The 22,291-nt window shown below is 35.3% G+C and overlaps 1 protein-coding gene across 1 annotated transcript in view; it reads left to right on the top strand.

Moving 5' to 3' along the window:
* The first annotated feature begins 101 nt into the window (after positions 1–101).
* The window catches only part of parp6b (poly (ADP-ribose) polymerase family, member 6b), a 26,997-nt gene continuing 4,807 nt past the window's right edge, over positions 102–22,291 (top strand). The window contains exons 1-19 of the mRNA XM_056452090.1: positions 102–359; positions 772–937; positions 1,180–1,257; positions 4,347–4,441; positions 4,590–4,650; positions 4,966–5,056; positions 5,133–5,199; positions 5,277–5,426; positions 6,910–7,048; positions 8,432–8,563; positions 9,113–9,208; positions 9,296–9,388; positions 11,497–11,622; positions 11,718–11,783; positions 16,111–16,178; positions 16,259–16,307; positions 16,398–16,510; positions 21,183–21,255; positions 21,685–21,754. Of these exons, the coding sequence (XP_056308065.1) occupies positions 893–937; positions 1,180–1,257; positions 4,347–4,441; positions 4,590–4,650; positions 4,966–5,056; positions 5,133–5,199; positions 5,277–5,426; positions 6,910–7,048; positions 8,432–8,563; positions 9,113–9,208; positions 9,296–9,388; positions 11,497–11,622; positions 11,718–11,783; positions 16,111–16,178; positions 16,259–16,307; positions 16,398–16,510; positions 21,183–21,255; positions 21,685–21,754 (1,612 nt within the window). The 5' untranslated portion in view covers positions 102–359; positions 772–892. The remainder of the gene's footprint in view (positions 360–771; positions 938–1,179; positions 1,258–4,346; positions 4,442–4,589; positions 4,651–4,965; positions 5,057–5,132; positions 5,200–5,276; positions 5,427–6,909; positions 7,049–8,431; positions 8,564–9,112; positions 9,209–9,295; positions 9,389–11,496; positions 11,623–11,717; positions 11,784–16,110; positions 16,179–16,258; positions 16,308–16,397; positions 16,511–21,182; positions 21,256–21,684; positions 21,755–22,291) is intronic.

Here is a 22,291-nt window from a genome sequence, read left to right as displayed (position 1 = left end):
TCGCATTTGATCTTCAACTCCATGATCTACCAGGCATGTCTTTTCTGCTCACCCCCTCCTCCCCTCCTGCAACTAACACACAGGCTGTCAGCTGCCGGTCTCATGACCCGGACGGCACGCACTGAGCATGCCCGAGCTGTCGTGTGTTGTCAGGGAGAAAGCAGACAGAAAAGCAGCCCTTGAGAGGAGCCAGTCGAGAACCAGTGACGGCTAAACAATAGGGGCTCACATTTCTAATTAAGACCCATTGTGTCAGTCGAATCACTTTATACATATACGCTTGCAGGCAGAGAGCATATTGGGATGTTTTTTTAAGGTTATGCTATAGGTACCTAAAGCAGCAGCCTTGTCTTCAAGAGGTAAGACCAGATTTTTCTTGTACAGTGTGGAACTAATGCAAACGTAATGTAGGTACTTTAATATTTAATGGATTCTTGTGCATGTTATGTTTTATTCATTGATCCTTTTGGTCATTTATTGCTTAAGGAAAACATCAGAACATCCAACAGGTGTACAGGATCTGTAACAGTGGACACATACAGTGCTCAAATTTAAATCAGATCATACATTTTCATAATTCTTATTGCATTTAATTTAAAATATACATAAAATTACTATTTAAATTAGAATTTAAATGACCACATCAAATAATACATGCAGTTTTGAAGTGTTTTGTAATGTGCGACACATGCGCTAGTTCATATCTAGTGACACAAATGAACTCCAAATGGAGGTTTAATGGATTGCCACTCTTGCATTGTGTTGTCACAGGTTGCCATGGACATGACTTCGCTAATGGACCCAAGAAAACGAGCACAGTCTTTGTTCAACCTGTACTGACATCCCAAACAAATCCTTACCTAGCCAAACCACGTTTAGCTGGAATGGATGAATGTGGCAAAGGAAACTCCCTAGGGCAGAATCTATGAACAGCATGGTAGGAAGAATCACACATGCTAACTATTATCATTTATGCACTGTAAGCTAATACGGTTTCTGGACGCACAGACCAAGCTGATGATCTAAGATGTAGGTTGCCCTACTGACACAGTCACCTTGTTGAGTAGATTACAGACCGACTGATAAGGGCTATTCAGTGTCTAATGAATGGGGGATGGGTAATGAATTAGCGCATCATAGGGGAAATTAGCTGTGAATGACCCTATCCTGCTTTTTCAGAGCATCGGCGAACAATTCTGGAGTGACGAGGACTCGGATGGTGACAGCGATGGTGAAGATTTCTTCTATGGTGCCCAGGTAAGTATATACTGAGAAATAATCTACTGGAAAAACAGGCTAAATCTGAAGCTAATTTGCTAAATTAGCAAACAACACATTGTTTTTGTAATATATCAATCTAGTTACACATAGTTTAGCTATAATTTCATATGTCTGTCTATCTAGATTTCACAACAGATAACTGTGGACAATATTAGGGTTACCAAAGTGCATTGTGAGGTTTTTAGGGGATTAGTTTAGGTTTAAAGGTCACTCTCTAGTATGAGGAGCAGCAGATGGCTCTAGTTTTTTTTTTCTTCAGATTATCTGAACTTGCTTTAGATTTCTTGCTAACACAAGGAATATCTGTCCTCACCTAATGAATAAAAAATGAACAAAACATTCTGGATATTGTTTTCACTTGGTTGAGTTACTAAAATTACTATTGGGTTGTTTATAAATTTCATCAATGTAACATAAGTGCAAGTTGTCATTCTAAATAATTAAACACCGTTTGGATAATGCAAGAATAAGGATGTTTTCCCTGTTGAACTAGTTAACTACATTACAGATAAAAAACTATTAAAAATAAAGCTACCAGGAATAACAAAAAAAAAGTTTCTTTTTCCTCGCAGCAATTCTATAAATTAATGCTTTTTGGTTTCCAAAGAACCTTTGAGGAAAAAGTTCTTCAAAAAATGTGAAGAATATTTAAAAAATCAAGAAAGGTTGCATGGATGTTGATGTTCTTCATGGAACCACTAATGTCAATAGAGAACCTTGATATTCTCTATGTAAAACATACAGGGCTCTATTTTAACGGTCTAGGCACAAAGTCTAAAGCGCATGGCGCGAAAGCATTAAGGATGTGTTCGAATCCATTTTTGCTATTTTAAGGTCGGAAAAATACGGTTTGCACCACAGCGCATGGTCTAACAGGGTTGTGCTTATTCACTTAACGAGTTATGGGTGTGTTTTGAGCATAACATGCATTAAACCAATCAGAGTCTCATCTCACATTCCGGTAACACTTTACAATAAAGTTTATTAGTTAATGCGTTTACTAACATGAACTAATCATGAACAAAACTTGTACAGCATTTATTAATCATAATTGGACATTTACTAATGCATTATTAACATCCAAGTCCATGCTTGTTAAAATTAGTTAATGCACCGTGAGTTAACATGAACTAACAGTGAACAATTGTATTTTCATTAACTAACGTTAACTAACATGAACAAATATTGTAATAAATGTATTGTTCATTATTTGTTCATGCTAGTAAATGCATTAATTAACATTAACTAATGAACCTTATTGTAAAGTGTGACCCCCATTCCCTTTAAGAGTCAGTTGCGTCACGCCATGGCGCATTTGCTATTTACATAGCAGACTTTGTAAATGGAAAAATTGAATGCTTCACTAGCGAGAAAACAGTTAAACAGACCATCTGCAGCACAAGGATTAAGAATGAGCCTCCTCCATTCGGCCTCTTTACTTTACTTTTACTCTTTACTTTACTCCTTTACTTTTGTGGATAAGGAAATGGTGGAAACTCACTCCACTGAAGACATCCATCAGAATACATATTTAATTTCATTTGTTAAGATTTGTTTTAAAACTATTTCTAAATTCAGTTCTAATTTCCAGCTAACGAATAATTGAACAATAATAACAAAGTGTGGTCGAAAAAGTTATATCCAAGCACACGTCCTATTCTTATGCCCCATTTGGTGATGCGTACGTCTCAAAAACCCGACAGCTGGACAAATCTAAACTTGTTTTATATAAATATGCATATAATAAATAATACTGCTAATAATAATATTACACAAATGCAAATTGTATGAATAAACTGAAGAAGGCACAGAGGCAGTGGTTTTTATATTTATGTAGGAAATATTCACTTTAATTTAATTTTAATTTCATATGTAGAGATATCATGTGTGTATTAAGCAATGTTTAACACACTTCCTTTATAGACCAGCTCACTCATGAGTCCACAAAGTGGCACAATTTGTTTTTCCTTTTAAAACAATGTGGCACAAAACATGAAAATTAGGATTGCGCTGGTCTGGAAATAGCAACAAATCGCGCCAAACTCATCTTGCGCCTTATTGCACCAGGTGTATAATAGAGCCCACAGCGTGTTTTCATGACACATCATCAATCGACCATGTTGGGGAGCAGAATGTAAAAAATGCCACTGAACTGAAGGAAACTTGCATATTTTGCTAATTACTGCTGCTGAAATGTATAAATTATTGTGATATTTTGGCCTGTCGGACCCGAAAATTTACTTCAGAGTACTGAAGAAAGAGCAGAATAGAGCCTATTATCACTTTGTCAAAACATTTCACAGTTTCCTGCTAAGTCCTCCTATATATGTTTTAGCAGCTTACATACATTTTTTCCCTGGTTTAGACAGCATAAGCAAAACATCAGTAGATTCCATGCAACCTATGCTGTCAGAATCAAGGCATAAGTGAAAACACTATATTTAGGTTCTCTTTTGTATACTGTATATGCATAGCGAATAATGAATTATGTTTTTGTACATTTATGTGATATTCTCTACATGGTCGCTAAGGACAGGACTTTTTCATCATAAATCAGCTTTAAGGTGATTTTAGACATTTTCACATATTTATATAAATATACCTTATAAAGGCATAAGCAGAATTATAGTTTGTTTGTTTTTTTTCCAAAATGTTAAAGCAGCAACATAGTTAACTGGACGCATTGTTAACTTACTGTATGTATACACATATTTGATCTCCTCTAATGATCTTCATCAGTGGACACAGTATAGTAAGAACAGTTGTTATTCAAGAATTGGCTCTATGTGGTAGACAGTTATAACAATAAACCATACTATTTCACCCAAAATACTGTATGTTTGATTCATTATTTAAATGGATTTAATCTTATATGGACCACTGCTAGAAAATTAAACTTTGAATCAATTGCAAGCTAACTAAAACATAAGATGGACAAGAGATTGTAGGAAGTTTGTGGATACATTGACATATTTCTGAAGAAAATTGATTTCAAAATAAAAAAAGACATGAAATTTTCCCAAAATTGTAGAATGACCCTTAAAGCTGTGCATATTTACTTGCAGTGTCATTATGTGACTGACCTGAGTCGACACCCGCAGCTGGACATCGATGTCGGTGCAGTGAGAGACATCTATTCTGAAAGTGCTGTTTCTGTCAGGTAAATCTTGAATCACACTCCTTTTAGCCCCATGAAAATCTGAAATCGAAATCACAGAAGATCAGTCATTATTACACTGGTTTGTCTTCACCATAAAACCTTTGTCCCAAAAAAACTCTTTTAACTGTGCCATTATTGTCTGTTTTAGGGAATATGAAACCATTGATGATGTCGACATTGACTTGCACATTAACGTCAGTTTCCTGGATGTAAGAGATCCTCAAATGCTATAATATTTTTATCTGAATGCGTCTTGATTTACAACATAGGTCTCAAACTAAATTCCTAAAAGGCTGTAGCTCTGCACAGTTTTGATCAAACATAACTGATCCAACTAATGAAGGTGTTCGTGACTCTTTTGAACACTTTGATTATTCGGATGAGCTGTGTTTGAAAGGGTTGGAACAAAACTGTGCAGAGCTGCGGCCCCCCAGGAATTGAGTTTGTACGTATGATTTACAACATCAGTTTAGAATAGGCCTATATTGTCACATATATCTTTTATGTGGGCTTGCATTCTGCAGGAGGAAGTTGCGTCAGCATGGAAGGTTAACAGGACAGAACCAATTGTTTTACGCCTTCGTTTCTCCCTTTCCCAGTATCTGGATGGACCAGGTGACTAATATATTATTATTCTAGTTTTAAAACACAGGAACTGACTCCTCTAATAGCATCTCTTTATCTATTTCAGAACCCACTGTGGAGGTGTTCCAGCCAACCTGTAAAGACGGTTTCTGCCTTGGGGTACAGCTTAAAAGGTTTGCGGTCTTTTTGTTTTGTGTTGCATATATGGCTTGGTAATGATTACACCAACAAATATTGATGTTTCCTGCAGAATTCTCAGCACGTTTATAGCTAATCAATGGAAAAATCTCAGCAACGAGTTCCTGAATGCACAACAGAGGAAGAGACACAGCTGGTTTAAAGCTGGAGGAACAATCAAGAAGTTTAGAGCAGGACTAAGCATTTTCTCACCAATAACCAAGTAAGATCCTAAACACTTTAGTAAAATTATGTCAAATATTATGCAATTCATCTAAAATGCAACAGGAAATGTACAAAGTAAAGGGATGTGTTAGTAACGTACAATCAGGTAAGACAGCCTGAAAAAGATGAGATGGGATTGGGTCCAATTGACAGGTAGGCTGATTGGAAACGCCAGCTAAGCACTAATATACTGTGGACAAAGATAGTATGGCAAAAGCGATTTAAAGGGCACCAATTTTACCTATTTTAAGTTTTTTTGTGTCTTCAGAATGTGTCTGTAAAGTTTCAGCTCAAAATACCCATCAGATTATTTGTTATACCTTTCAGAACACTGGATTTTCTGCTCTGAACACTATGTAGCTGTTTTTGTTGCCTGTGCCTTTAATGCTAGTTCTCCCCGCCCACTGTACCCACATGCCTGTCAGAGTGTCTCCGTCTGCGGCTGTGTCAGATAAACAGCACAGTGACTGACATGAAGGAGCAAATTTCACGTAACATTTGTGAGAAATACTACAGTAAGAACTTTTCCAATGATTATTTGATGTATTTGTTGTGGAGTTAATTCAAGCCTTTCTGCAATGATGAGTCACACAATGTTGCTACAAAGTTCACGAACACACACACACACACACACACAGACATACACACAGTGGGTGCACTGTGTAACTTGAACTGACATGCGGTGAAACTTGTTAAACTCATCCTTGATCACATTTGATGATGATTGATGATCACAGAGAGCTGAACAGATCTTTTTATCCTGGTTGCTTTGCGCACGTCCTGACTTGTTGATATGATTATACGCATTACTTCGGAGACATGTTAATCGCGGCTGTCAATCAATTTGGTGCGCGGGGAAACCACACTTCTACGTCACATTGCAGTGGGCCTCAAAATGAGAGGGATTTGGATCTTATTTTAACATTAGGAAATTTGAAAAAAGACTTATTATGTTTATATCACTCCAATATGAATGTGGACACACTATTCCTGCACACAGTTCTGTCCAAACAGTTTCCAAAAAATCATTTTTATCATAGGTGCCCTTTAAATCCCATGTGTGGTCTGCTCATTCAATGAATGCAGAAGTAGAAAGAATAATGAATATAGTAAACATGTTTAACAACACTGACAGATCAGTTATATAACTATGGGTTACAATTTAAAATGATTACTTTGTGCAGCTCTGATCAGGCATTTAAGAGACAGAAATGAGCCACTCAATCTGAGTACTGATTCAAATAAAGTACAAAGGTGTATTTGGTTATATAACACAATTTTTTCCAATTTATGCAGTGCTCCGTGAGTTAACAGAGCAAGTGTATAAAATGGTTAAGTTTGAAAAATATTGATTTAAAAATCACTCATATCTTGTAGAGCCTGAGAGTGAGTAAATTTACTGATGAAACTTCAGTTAAACTTCAGTAGTTTCAGATTAGTAAAATCAATATAAGTAAATAGAATTTTATTTTACCTGCCAGGTGCTCCAGTGTTCCTCTGATCCAGGGCCCTGGGGTGAAGACGAGGCCAGCAGGGCAGGAGTTGAGAGTGACCCGCTTGATGAGCCGCTCCGTGTCTTGCACCAAAGGAGAACTGCATAATTCCAGCCCAATTGGACAAGTATGTCTCTATTTTACCCCAATTATTAACCAGTATCAGATAACTACCAAGCTTTTTTTTTTTTTGTAAGTATTTTAACACTTTAAATTATAGTTTGATTGCATAATACATCTACTATTTTTATAAAAAATCTTTATATTTTTTTTGGTAGAATTTATTTTAATTATTATAGACTTGCATAAGTAGTGTTTGATTTATTTTTGTCATTCGCTGTAAGTCAGTGTAACAGATATAGTTATACTAAAGCAAGGTTAACAAATTATATTTTGAGGTTTTTAGTCATAAATGTGGACCACAGTCCTAATTAGTAATGGGTATATTTGAAATAATAGGCAAAAATATATTATATGAGTCGAAATGATAGATTTTTCTTTTATCCCAAAATCATTAGAATATAATGAAAGGTCATGAAGACATTTTGTAAATTTCCTACGATGAATTTATTAAAATAATATTTGGTAACTCTTTATTTTGATGGTCCATTTGAGTATTAGAAGACTGTCTGCTCAATATCTGTTGATACTGCTCCTTCAACAGACATTTAACTGACTATAAGAAACTTTGCAAGTACATGTCAACTTACACTAACCCTAATGAGAATTAGTTCTAATGTAACTTAAATTCAACAAACGGACACTCAAAATAAAGTGTGACCTTATATTGTTGAATAGTAATACGTATAGCCAAGAAGTTAATTTATAGAAATTTAAAGGCAGTTTTTTTTCAATATTATGATTTTTTTCCATTTTTTAAATTGTTGTATCTTGACCAAATATTGTTCTATATTGTCCTTTCTTTTCAGCTTAGCCTCTTTATTAATCTCATTAATCTCATGAAACTCATTCATATGTTTTACGCAGTGGATGCCCTTCCATCTGCAACCCATCACTGGCCGACTTAAAGCTGTTTAAATGTATTAATTTTTTCATTATTTAAAGAGCGCATTAGAGATATGCACCAATGTGGGTCCAAAATGTGCATACACATTCCTTGTTACACACAAATGGATGCACAGCCGCACACAAATATCTTTAAATGCGAAAAAATATGTAAAAAAGCTTCAAATGTAAAAAACAATAAACTACCTTAGGTGGACACTTAACTACCTCAAAACCTATATACTGTAGAAATAGCTAAATAATGCTGCGCTACAATACCTTTCTGATTGTGACATCTAAATGCAGGTTTTTAAACATCTACTCATCATTCCCACATTACATAATCCATAAAGGTCACTCAACTTACAGTATAGACAATATTAACTGTCTCACATCGAAGTAGTACCTCAAATTTTTAACTAATTTGCTGTGTGTGGATGTGTAAAGGTCAACATTTTATAAGTGAAATTGCTCTAACATAATATGACAAATGCTGTTTGTACAGACTGTAGCCGTCCCAGGCTCAAGATCCACAGTGCACATCACCACCAGACAGCTTATTCAGCTCTTCTTCTCCTCACAAGCTCTAATCCACTGCAAGAGCATCCCGACCCTGGAGTACGGCTTCCTCGTGCAGGTAAAGACCACAGCAATGGTTTGCAAAATCCAACTGCAATTGGCTGGCTTTTTTATCTTTTCCTACTGAATTGTGATTGGCTGTTTAATTTATTTTTCTCTGCCTCCTTTCTTTCATACCTATTAGCCAACCTAATTTACATACCATTAAAATAACCTAATAATTATTATTAGTTGCCTAAACTTTTATTTCAGTATGTTGATGTAATTTCAACTGAAACTGAACATTAAGAGGGGGATGGGGCTTTCTTTTAGCGCATCATTCCCTAGTAGCAAACTAACGGTAAGGGTGTGGTTAAGGTTATTGTGGCTAAAGCTGTCAAACTGACATCATCGGAAGAACTGCCACCCCAAACACAGAAGCAAATGCTCAGACTTTGATTAAAGATGAAAACTATTTTAATATTTTTTTATTTTTAAATTAATATTTATTATTAGTTAATTGTTCACCCAAAGAATAACGATGTGGGCTAGCTAGCAAAATAAACTTTGTAAATAAAAAATAAAAAAATAATTCACACTAATTTTAACATAACCTAATTATTCTTAGATTATGAAATACTCCGAGCAGAGGATCTCCACTCTGAATGATTACTGTGTGGTCTGCGATGAACAGCATGTCTTTCAGAATGGCTCCATGCTCAAGGTATAACAAGCAATAATGGAAAGTTCCTTTAAAATACACTGATAAATCCTTACTTCTACAGTCACAGTTTTGTCTGTGTGTGTTCAGCCTGCTGTCTGTACGAGAGAGCTGTGCGTGTTCTCCTTTAACACTCTGGGCGTCATGTCAGGAGCTGCGGAAGATGTAGCCACAGGAGCTGAGGTACAACACATTTACATAGCACATTTACACATTGTAGCACATATAACATACTTACACCACATTTTTTCTGGATGTTCATGGATGTTCGTCCACACAAAAACAGTATCAGATGACAAAAACAGGTCATGTGGCCACTTAAACAAGTTTTTGTCTCAGCATGCGCAGCAAGTGCACAGTTTTCCCTTTTCTAATAGGTCAACAAGGGTTTATTCTACTGCTGGATTGACAGCTAATGCAGAGAACCCCATCACTTGCTCTAGTTTACTCGTGGGATGTTATTGCTGTGATTGCAAGGCTCAATTTGAATAGTACTTACTGCAGTGAGGAAAACTTACATTTTACAATAAATGCAATAAATGTCTTGCTGAGCATCTTAATTATTCTTAATCTTAATTATTCAAAACCTTTTAACCAGCAATTATTATTTTATTTTCTGATAGGCCAACAAGGATTTATTCTAATGCAGGGTTCACAGCAAATTGTATTCACCTATGTTTGTACATATGAATTGACTGTATGTACACTACTGGTCAAAAGTTTGGGGTCAGTAGGATTTTGAAATGTTTTAATGTCAGCTGCATTTATTTTATCAAAAATACAGTACATATTGTAAAATTGTGAAATGACTATAAAATAACTGTTCAATAGTAGTTTATCATTTAATTGAATTTAATCATTTATTCCAGTGATTTTAGTTTCATTTTCAGCTTTATTGCTCCAATCAAGTCCCATGATTCTTCAGAAATCACTCTAATAATAATTATTATTGTTATTATTATTATTATTATTATTATTATTAAATTTTATTTTATTATTATTATTATTATTAATGGGATTAATAATAATAAAGCAATAATGACTAGAGTAATAATTTCATTTGAAACTACATACAAAAAGAAAGCAGTTATTTTCTAATTTTTATAAATATTTAACAATTACATTTTTTTTACATTTTAATAAACGCCACCTTGATGAACAGAATAACTTTATTTAAAAAAAACACTTGGGGTAATTTAAAAAAAAAATTACCCCAAACTTTTGACTGGTGGTGTAATTCTCATAAATATTAATTCCGAGTTTTACGTGAATCAACATTTATTGCCTCCTGTTAATTTGGTATGCCCTTGACAGTGCATCACAGTGTGTTTTTGCATTTATTGTGGACAGAGTTTTTTTAAACAAAGGCAGAAAGGACCCATCCCCAGCGATACCGGTATAACTAGTGGGAAACCATCGCAAACCTATTACCTAAAGTGTAAATTAGTGGGCAGAGCTAAACACGCAGTGACGTAAAAGCTCATAATCGTATTCTGTGGAGGTGGAGTTGAATGGCTCATTCCACAGCCTTCTATTTTGGCAGATTGGTTTCAATATTAGCTGTTTTTGGACGAACAAGAAAGTTTTGAGTTCTGAGGGTTTTTTTATAGTAAAATTACCTTTTATCTTTATCTTCTCTTCTTCTTGCAGTGAGGTGACAGTGCTAACCACTGAGCCACCGGGTCAAGAAGAGTAATATTATAAAATATTATTGCAATTTAAATTCATTCATTTTCTTTTCGTCTCAGTCCTTTTATTAATCTGGGGTCGCCACAGCGGAATGAACCGCCAAGTTATCCAGCATATGTATTACGCAGCGGATGCCATTCCAGCCACAACCAAACACTGGGAAACACCCATACACTCTTGCATTCACACACATACACTACGGCCAATTTAGCTTATTCAATTTACCTATACCACATGTCTTTGGACTGTGGGGGAAACCGGAGCACCCAGAGGAAACCCATGCAAACACAGGGAGAACAATCAAACTCTACGCAGAAATGCCAACTGACCCAGCCGAGGTTTGAACCAGCGACCTTCTTGCTGTGAGGCAAATGTGCTACCTACTGCGCCACCGTAACACTCGCAATTTAAATTAATTGTTGTATTTTCATAAACCTCAAACTGTGATTTATCCCTGTGATTGCAAAGCTTAATTTGAATAGTATTTACTGCAGTCTGAAAAGTAAGTCTTGGTGGGCATTTCAATTATTCTTAATCATAATCATGCTAAGCTTTTACACTAGTAATTACATATAAGATTATTCTTTAATTTTTTGGTTCAGGTGGTTGATCTGCTGGTGGCAATGTGTCGTGCTGCTCTTGAATCTGCCCGGAAAAGCATCATCTTTGACCCTTACCCCTCGGTCGTTGACCCTCATGACCCAAAGTCTCTGGCCTTTAATCCGAAGGTACCTTTTTTATCAATTCAATTTTAAATGTTTCAAATTTCATGCTTAGAAATTAAAGGACTGAGTATTCTTCTTTATTCATTTTCCACTAATAGAAAAGAAGTTATGAGCGTCTACAGAGAGCACTAGACAGCATCACGTCGATCCGAGAAATTACACAAGTGAGTAAAACATAAATTAGCTTCACATTTTATGACATCTTCATTTCTTCTTTATGAAGTTCTCTAATAATGATCAGTGGTTGAAATAATGTGAACAGAAAAGCATATATCATCAATTAAAAGTTTGGTTCAGTCAAAAATGTCAATTTACTCACTATTTACTCACCCTCAGGTGGTTCCAAACCTTTAGAAGTTTCTTTATTCTAATAAATTCAAAAATATAAGTATTTTGAATGAAGGCGGAAAAAAACATTGACATTTATAGCAGGAAAAACAAATACAATGGAAGTCAATGGTTACAGGTTTCCAGTTTTCTTCAAAATATCTTCTTTTGTGAAAGTCAAACAGGTTTGGAACAAGTGAACAGTCACCATTTTCAGTTTGGAATGAACTATCCCTGATCTGAACCAGACTATAGAATACACTTGTATCTTTTTGAATGGGGAAAAGTGTAACCAAAGAGCATACCAAGAGGCGACACTCTAGTGCGATTTGGGGAAACAGCCACTAGATGCCATGGCGGCCATTTTGGAATGAAAATTCCAATAGAACAACAGCATATTATAAGTCTGTAAAATAAACTATTAAAAGTGCTGATAATTGTGATTGTAAGTGTTGTATTGTCGTCCATCAGGTTGTATCTCAGCTTTAATGCACTTTTTAAATAAATAAATAAATAAAAAACAAAACAGCTGCTTGCCATCGCAACAGCAATGAGATCCAATGGATGGCCAATAGCTTTCACTCCAAAATGGCAGAATCCCGGGGCTGTTGCTGGGCGCTGCTGTTGCAATGGAACGTCCTATTGAGTGTCGCCTCTTGATCATTCTAAGCTTTTTGGTGCAACTGTCAATATGGTGAATAAAGACCCGCCTACTAGTACATGAGCCAATCATCGATTGCTATAGACTGACGATACTCTGGGGGAGGGGCTTGGACCAGACGTGAGTTTCTGCAGATTTTGTGTGATTTGGACATTTAGAAATGAAACTAAGGAGACAGTGTTTAAATTTAGAGGTGATTCCTAATATGAAATTCAATTGTAAGCTTGGTAATAAATTTTGGAGAATTTGATGTTTCCCCATTCAAACAGAATGCCCGAGCATACTGCCCGAGAGGTGTTTCAAAGATGGCCGGCGAGTGAAATGACTTGCCTTAAAGGGACTTTGTCTAAACTCACAGCATTTTCAAATATAAACAAAAAACTCTGTGTTTTGACCATTGATTTACTCAACAAGGGTATTTTGTGGGCTTTAAAACACAAAATGTAAAAAAACGGCATTTAAATTGCACATTTTTGAAAAACAACATCCTTGTGGTTTCCTTGTAAACTACTAAAACAGTGACATCCTGTGCATGCACATTACAAAGGGTTTAAGGATACATTGATCTGGATCAATACATCAGTCTAATGACTAACAATACGATGTATTGATAGTTGAAGTCTACGCATTTCCACGAAAGCACATTCTCGTGTTTACCCACATTACCATCCCCATATGCTCTAGACCGCAATGCATTAAGAATGAGTGAAAAAACATATTTTTCACGTGAAAATGTAATTTTTTTTCTACATTACTTATTTTAAATTTCACTTCATGTTAGTTTTCTGAGTTTTTTAGAGATTGCTGCATTTGTTAATAGAAACAGAATATCTTTATATCAATAGATTGTTTGATATACCACTGAGTCGAATCATATTACTGGAAAAACTAATATCAGATCGTATCGTGATAAGACATCCAATTACATATTATGTGTTCAATCTATAAGCATGCACAAGTACTTGACATGCAGCCTTGACTACTGGCCTGGCTTGTTTAATACACTATTAATTGTTTCACGGATCTAACAAAGTTGTCATCTGAACACAAAGATTTTCAAAAGTGTAACTTTATTTGTTTGTGCCACATTGTTAGCATGTAAACACCTAACTCTAAAAAAGATGTTATCAATAAAAATCAATAGGTCTCATTCTCTAAACATGCACGCTAACAAACTCTTGTGTGAAATGTGCATACGGACATTTTTACAAATAAGTCATGATTCATCAAAAATGTTTATACTAAATTTTATTCTAAATGTTATTCTAATGTTATGTGTGTATATATATATATATATATATATATATATATATATATATATATATATATATATATATATATATATATACACACAGTTGAAGTCAGAATTATTAGGTCCCTTTTGAATTTTTTTAGCTTTTCTAAAAATTTCCCAAATTGTTTAACAGAGTAAGGAAAATTTCACAGTAAGTCTAGAATAAAAGCAGTTTTTAATTTTTTGAAATCCATTTTAAGGTCAAAATTATTAGCCCCTTTAAGCTAACTTTTTTTTTTGATAGTCTATAGAACAAACCATCATTATACAATAACTTGCCTAATTGCCCTAACCTGCCTAGTTAACCTAATTAACTTATTTAAGCCTTTAAATGTCACTTTAACCATTATAGAAATGTCTTGAAAAATATCTAGTAAAATATTATTTACTGTCATCATGGCAAAGATAAAATAAATCAGTTATTAGAGATGAGTTATTAAAACTATTATGTTTAGAAATGTGTTGAAAAAAAACTGCTCTCCGTTAAACAGAAATTGGGGAAAAAAATAAACAGGGGGGCTAATAATTCTGACTTCAACTGTTTATATTTACAGTATGAGTACACCTTATTTTGAAAATGAATATTTTTCTCAGTGAATATGGGTAATATATATTGCTGCATTTGAACAAAACAGTTTTATTAAACAGATATATTTATTAAAATCATATTTTAGTCACTGAACATCTTTAGAAATGGAAAGATAATACATTTAAATTCATGCAAAATATTGCAAAAACCAATCACAACCTACAACATTTCAACAAATGTTATGTATTTTTTGTTTCTCTTGATTATTGCTATTTTTGAAAATTTGTTTTTAATATTTTTACTAATTTATTAATATTTATACAAATTTTTGAACTATTATTGTAAGTTATTTAGTTAGATAAGCTCCAGATTTGTCTTCAGTACTGACTAATCTAATGTATATGCACAAATATATTGTACGTATACATACATAAATACATACATATATACATACATATACATACAATTTAAGGTACAAACTAGAATCACCTTATTTGTCCTTTTATTAATGGTGATTGTTGTGTCTCAGCTTGTGTTTAGAGGCACACTTTGCACTGCTTGAAGGCACTGCGGTGCATGCTCTAGAGAGTGTGTCTTTAAAAAGCACACATAAGCAGTGTTTGCTGAGAGTGACGAAAGGCTGTTCAGTCACTTTATGTTGCCTAGAAAAGTTCTTAATGATTTATGCAACTTAGTTATATAGCACATTTTTTCTGGCTTCCACCTCTTTCAGCATTCTTACATTTATTGTCATTTAAGTTCTTTTTCATAGTCGTTTGTTTTGGTGGCATACTTGTCTAACAATCTCTGGACAAGGGAAAGCCCTTAAATAGGGATGATTTTGTGTGCATTGTGCAAATTACTAACCTTGTGCACTCGGGAGCTCATTTAGTAGACTCCAAATTCACTAACAGAAAAACATGTTTAAGAACAAACTCATGTGCATATGCATATGTTGTGAACAGTGTTGGGTGTAATTAGTTACAAACTTATTGAATTGCAGTTAACTTTTATGTACTTATTCAAATACTGTACATAAACTCAACAGTTCTGGATAAATCAATTAAGAGAAGCAGAGTAAATAATTTATCAAGTAGCTTAAACATGCTTGAGAAACAATGAAATGACTCAGATATTTATGTCAGTATATGGCATATGTACAGCATATGTAGGAAATATTGTGTTATTGCTTTGAAATGTTTTGTGTTTTGATACATATAATGTTTATTATTCTTAAAATTTTACTTTTTTTTTTATATAAAGCTAATATGTCCTGTTTGGCTCTGATTTATGTCGTCGTTGAGTTTAATTTCTATTGAGATTTATATGTAGTGCATTTATGTGCTGAATTTGCTGTTACTTTTCAAACATAGTAATTAAAAATGTCATTTAAATACAATTTTAATGATGAAATTATTCATTCATTTGTTTTTTGTTTTTGTTTTAAGTAACTTACCCAGCATTGATTATGAATTAGGTGGAATTATTTTGTGAAAAGTTCAAATGTGCACACAAATGCGAAAAACATAGGCAATTATTAGTGAATGAGACCCAATGTCCCTATGGAGAGGTTTGTACTTCTGAAACCAGACTGTTGCACAATATAATCCCATCGTTGTTCATTTATAAACCATAAACACAGTGAAGAGAATGAGTGACACCTAAACTGGTATTTTACAGGGCCCCTATGTTGAAATAAAGAAACAGATGGACAAATTGGACTCGCTTGCTCATCCTCTACTGCAGTGGTGAGTGAAAACCTGCTTGTCAATGGGATTCTTCGTTTTCCTGTCATCGTAATGACCCTTAATCTTCTTTCTCTTCTCAGGATTATATCCAGCAACAGGTCTCATATTGTCAAGCTCCCCACCAGCAGGGTAAGAGGCGTTTGATCACATTATCTCTCGAATAACACTGTGACTAAACCTTCATTGCCTGTGTTTTACTCCTCCGTTTTTTGCCAACAGCAACTGAAGTTCATGCACACCTCGCATCAGTTTTTGCTCCTCAGCAGTCCTCCTGCCAAAGAGGCTCGCTTCCGCACCGCTAGAAAACTTCACGGCAGCACATTCGCTTTTCAGTGAGTTTCAGATTTGCTTAAAGTCATTATGTGGGACATCATGTTCACCTTTTTCCAACACATGCTCACTGGAAAATGTGCTTTTTGTGAAACCAGAAAAAAAAAGTTTTATTGAAACAAACAAAAAATCTACTTAGTAATGCGGTCGATGTACCGGTCCATTGTGGTAAAGAAGGAGCTGAGCTGAAAGCCAAAGCTTTTGATTTACCGTCAAACTACGTTCCTACTCTCACCTATGGTCATGAGCTTTGGGTCATGACCAAAAGGACAAGACCTCAGATACAAGCGGCTGAAATGAGTTTCCTTCGCAGGGTGGCAGGGCGCACCCTTATAGATAGGGTGAGGAGCTCTGAGTAAAGCCGCTGCCCCTTCACATCGAGAGAAGTGAGCTGAGGTGGCATGGGCATCTGTTTAGATGACTCCTGGACGCCTACCTAGGGAGGTGTTCCAGGCATGTCCCACCGAGAGGAGACCTCGGGAAAGACCCAGGACACGCTGGAGGGACTATGTCTCTTGGCTGGCCTGGGAACGCCTCGGTATCTCCCCGGAGGAGCTAGAGGAAGTGTCTGCGGAGAGGGAAGTCTGGGGTTCCTTTGCCTGGCACTGCATCACTCCTTTCCATTGACACGCCACCTCGCGAAACAGACGAGGCTTTTATACTTGCCGTGTTCGCCGTTGTGATATTCTTTAAAACAACAGGGGGCGGTCAAAAGTAACTGACCGTAAAGTCAGAGGGATAAACAGAGAAGTAGAAAGTTTCCGGAACTACGTCATACCATTAATATCATTCAAGATTTTTAAATAAATTATTTTTTCTGTTTTTATAAATTATTTTAATGATTATAAGGATTTTATAACCCTTCAAGATCTTTTTCAATCAAACTTTGATGCATCATTTGCTTTTGTTCGTATCTCGGACAGTTTTACCTATTAAAGTTTATTAAAATATTCATTACACCAGAACATGGGTTACTCTACAAATATATTTTTTACTATGGCAAGAATTAAAGCAAAAAAAAGTACACTTACTAAAAAATACAGATGTTTTTTAGATTTAGCCCGCTCCACAATTCACACATTACTATCTGGCTAGTTTCTGTCCTCTTCTTATGTTAAAAAGGCAATAATAGTCCAACATTCCTGATCATTATCACCAATAAAGCCCAGAAAAACAGGGCATCAGTATATTGTAATCCGATAGGCTCAAATATTCCTTCCCAGTTATCAAAGAAATTATTTGTTCATTAATTATAGTTTTGTAACTATTAAATTGTTTTAAATTCAAAATGGAAATATATGCATCAGCGTAAAACCTGTGACTGGTGGAAAAACATATTTCTGTAATTGTGTATCTGGGTCTCCACTTTTGCCATGTCCTCTTTTGGCTTTAACAAAATTATCCCTCTGGTGTTTCCAAACCTTTTAACAAACTTTCCTCCTTTCCCACGGCTGTTGCAATTTCTAGCCAAGAATTATTGATCATTAGGTTATCTCTATGATCACGGATCATAAAGATGTCTGTACAGTCATACCGGTTTCAGACAAAATCTATTCAAAGTGTTTTATATTCTGCGCTCCGCCAGGCGAAATCATGTCGCGCTCACCCAAAGCGAACCTACACAAACTCTGCGATGACGTCACATCGCCATGCTCACTCAAGCAAACTAGCGGATGCGCGAGTATAAACCAGGCTTAAGACTGCTGCCCCCGCGACCTGGCCCCGGAAAAGCGGTAGAAAATGATTGAATGAATGAATGACTGCTACGGGGGGAGTATGACACCAACAACATTCTGTTTCAAACTAAAGATACATAAAGAAACAGATACATATTATTGGTTATTTTTGTGAAGTAAATAAATTAAAATTGGGTAAATTAATAATCAAAACAAAAAAAAAAATAATTGCCACAAAACAACTGGTAACACTTTGTTTTGATGGTCCATTTGCATATTAGTAGACTGTATGCTTATCTGTTGATATTGCTCCTTCAACAGACATTTAACTGACTATAGAAACTTTGGAAGTACATGTCAACTTACACTAACCCTAACCCCAACCCTAACAGTCTTATTAGACTATTACTTATAATCTAATGAGAATTAGTTGGCATGTAGATGCAATGTAACTTAAATTCAACAAACTGACCATCAAAATAAAGTGTGACCAAACAACTTAATAGAGTCTTTGATTTGTAATCAGATACATCCCACCTATCAATCTTCACATGGACAAGTTTTCTGGTGTGTTCAGTTTGTTCACTTTCCATGACATTGTACTTGTGATGCTGAGCACTCAGGTTCAAGTCCAGTGAAGCACGATTCCACAAAAGAAATGAAAGGAATATAAAATTAAGTGGCCGTAGTGCATTTTTCTGTAATGCTTGCTTTTGAAAACACTATTAATTGCATTTAAGTAATGGGTATTGGTCAGTGGTTCATTAGGTGATCTGTACTACAAACCCTGCCTTCGTCAGGATGTGTACAAGAAGGATTTGTATCTGAAACATACAAAAAAGATACCCTAATGTTGTGTTCACACCAGACATGGAATGCCTTAATAAATCGCGCTACTTAGGCATAAGTAAACGTGTGAACATTTTGAGTTTACTCACTTTATTCATGCGTCAAATTTGCTTCTTTCATGCGTCAAATTCACTTCACAATAGTTGCGGATTTGCTTCATGGGCAGGGCTTCTGTCTGCCCGGTGACTCTAGCTTCGTTGCTAAATGGCTAACATGGTTTTTTTGAGAATAGCTGTGTTTGTGCTTTTGGAAGACAGCGTATATATTTGTTTGGTGCAGTGTCTGAGTCTACTAGATCCTTTCAGAGGTGCACCAAGCTCTGTAAGTTCATCAACTCCTCCAGAAACTATACCTGGATGATGGAGGCTTTCAGTGGTGCTTCCCACTAAGTTGAGCCCAGTTTGATGGACTGTTGTCTGGTGTAGACAAGAGGTTTTCCCCTCAGGACAACAACAACAGGCGCTACATCATAATCACACCCTTACAAGAGAAAGCTCCTGATTGGTTAACGTGATGCGAATGTCTGCTGAAGTTCCGATTTTCCAACTCTAGCAATTCAAGAGTTCACACTTAGCTGATGATTGATTATGAAGCTTGTTTGGCATGCTGTCCTGGGAGAGAGCCCTGAGCTCATAAGATTGTCGAGCCTGGTGCTCCCTCCTGTTTGCCAGGAGAGAGGGGAGTTTGAGCTCAGGTAGATCTCGATAACTCCTCTGCTGTAGTAGCTAATGAACAGATAGTGATTGTTCTTAAGAGATAACTGCTTACTAGGAGCATATCTATGGTGCCGATTTGGATAAGTCAATTATCTTAAGTTGCATGTTTTTGGACGATGGGAGAAAACCATTGGGGAACCCACCTGGGGGAAACCCACGTGAGCACAGGGAGAATGTGTAAACTCAGCACAGAAATGTCGACTGGCTTAGTTAGGACTAGAACCAGTGATGTTTTTGCTATGAGGCAACACTACTAACCACTGGGCCACCGTGCCACTCATCTAGGAATAGAGGAGGAGTAGGTGGGAAAGGGGGTATTCTTCAAAACGAAGATGGCTGTTATATGGAACTTAGGGTATTTCTAGTTGCTTATAGGAATCGTCTGATTGGTAAATCATAAATTGGATAATGCGGGATCAGCCGCAAGCAATCATAAGCATGTGATCCTCTCAAAATTAGTTTATAAATAAACTTCACTTTGCGCAAAACATGCGATTCCCGTTTTAACGATCAACTCGCCACTTCATTCGTGCGAATCGTGTCATTCGCGACACCTCATTCGTGTGTATCTTGCCATAGGATGTCTATTCGTGTCTTTGCATTGACTTAACATATAAATTCCGCGTCTGGTGTGAACGCAGCATTAGTAACATATTTTAGATTCGCAACGATTTCGACAGCAATCTCTAGTGGACTTGTCATCTAAAATGTGCAATGAAATGTACCCGGAGCAAGGTATTGTACTTTTCACAAAAATGTAGGCTGAGAGACATATTTCCAATAGGCCTGGGTTCTCTTTTTCTGCATGTGACTACTGTGTTATGTACAGTACATAATATTTTACTAGATATTTTTCAAGATTTTTCTAGTATTCAGCTTAGTGACATTTAAAGTCTTTACTAGGTTAATTAGGCAGGTTAGGGTAATTAGGCAAGTCATTGTACAACAGTGTTTTTTCTGTAGCCAATCAAAAAAAATATTGCTTAATAATATTCAGCTTAAAATGGTTTTTAAAAAATTCAAAACTTCTTTTATTCTAGCCAAAATAAAACAAATAAGACTTTTTCCAAAAGAAAAATTAATACTGTGAAAATGGCCTTGCTCTGTTAAACATAATTTGGGAAATATTTAAAACAAAAATTAAAAAAAAGTCACAGAAGAGCAAAAAAATTTGACTTCAACTTTATATCATAAAAATAATTTTATGTTTAGTATTTAAATGTGACATTGATAAATTAAACCAAGTCTGTGGCCATAACTCTTTTGATGGAGAATAAATCCCAGTTCTTTTTAAACACTTCACTGAGTGTGTGTAGTTTTATGAACTGATAATGTAAAGTGTAAGAAAATGGCTTGAGAAAACGGTGGATAAGAATACCTTACATGAGTTGTTGTGTAAATGTCTTTGACTGATCACTAGTTGTCTTTTTCAGCGGTTCTCATATTGAAAACTGGCACTCTATTCTACGAAATGGACTTGTAAATGCCTCCTACACGAAACTGCAGGTACCACAGTAACTCCTAGTAGTGACTAGCTGGGTTTCCATCCTACAGTGAAGCCAATATTTTCAAAGTTCATGAAAAAAAATCATAAATGTAGACTGTGGTATTGATAACTACGTAACCAACATTAAACAAGGCAAACATAATGGTGTAATGTGGATGTAATATTCACTACGTCAGAATTTATTCAGTAAATGTGCAATCATCCTAAATCTTCCACCTCAAGTGTATAAAATAAAAAGTGAATTACAGAATTTTTATTATAAATTTATCTTTTTTCTTTTTCTTTTTTTGGCATATTAAATGCATTAATATGTACATTGATACAGTGTGATGAAAACCCAGCTAATGGAAATTTCTAGCATGCTCCCACAGATTTTCTATACATGTTAGGCTTTGGCCAATGTTTCTTCCTTTTCTCTTTGCCTCAAGCTGCATGGGGCGGCCTACGGGAAGGGCATCTACCTCAGCCCCATCTCCAGCATCTCATTTGGATACTCAGGTATGTAAGCAAATGACTAATTTTAAAAATGTAATGCATTTTAGAACTTTTATAGACGGAAGAATTTTGGACATAACTGGACATCTTTGGGGCAAAAACATAATTATACTATGGTTTTCCAGATTTTCACAGCATTTTAAATTGTGGTGAAAATTCATCCATTCATTTTCTTTCGGCTTAGTCCCTTTATTCATCAGGGGTCGGCACAGCGGAATTAACTGCCAACTTATGTACTGTGGTTTTCTCACAGCTTGTAAATATATCAATAATAAAAAAATAAAATCAATCTAAAGACTAAATAGAAAGCTAGAGATTTAAATTACAATTTTAATCACAATGAATAAATTGCATTTTTTATTTGTTCAATATATTGTTTTTTTTTCATAAATAAAACTATTTTTGTAAATAAAACATATATTTATATATTATATATATTTATATTTTAAATGAAGCATGTTTTAAATCCCATTTTATTTAAATTTGCTAATCAGTCTGTGCAATATAAAAGTGCCCCTGTCATATTACATATTATATTTT

The sequence above is a fragment of the Danio aesculapii genome, chromosome 25 (genome assembly GCF_903798145.1).
Source record: "Danio aesculapii chromosome 25, fDanAes4.1, whole genome shotgun sequence".
NCBI lineage: Eukaryota > Metazoa > Chordata > Actinopteri > Cypriniformes > Danionidae > Danio > Danio aesculapii.
Note: the sequence above shows the minus strand (reverse complement) of the source record. Positions and strands in the feature narration are given on the sequence as shown.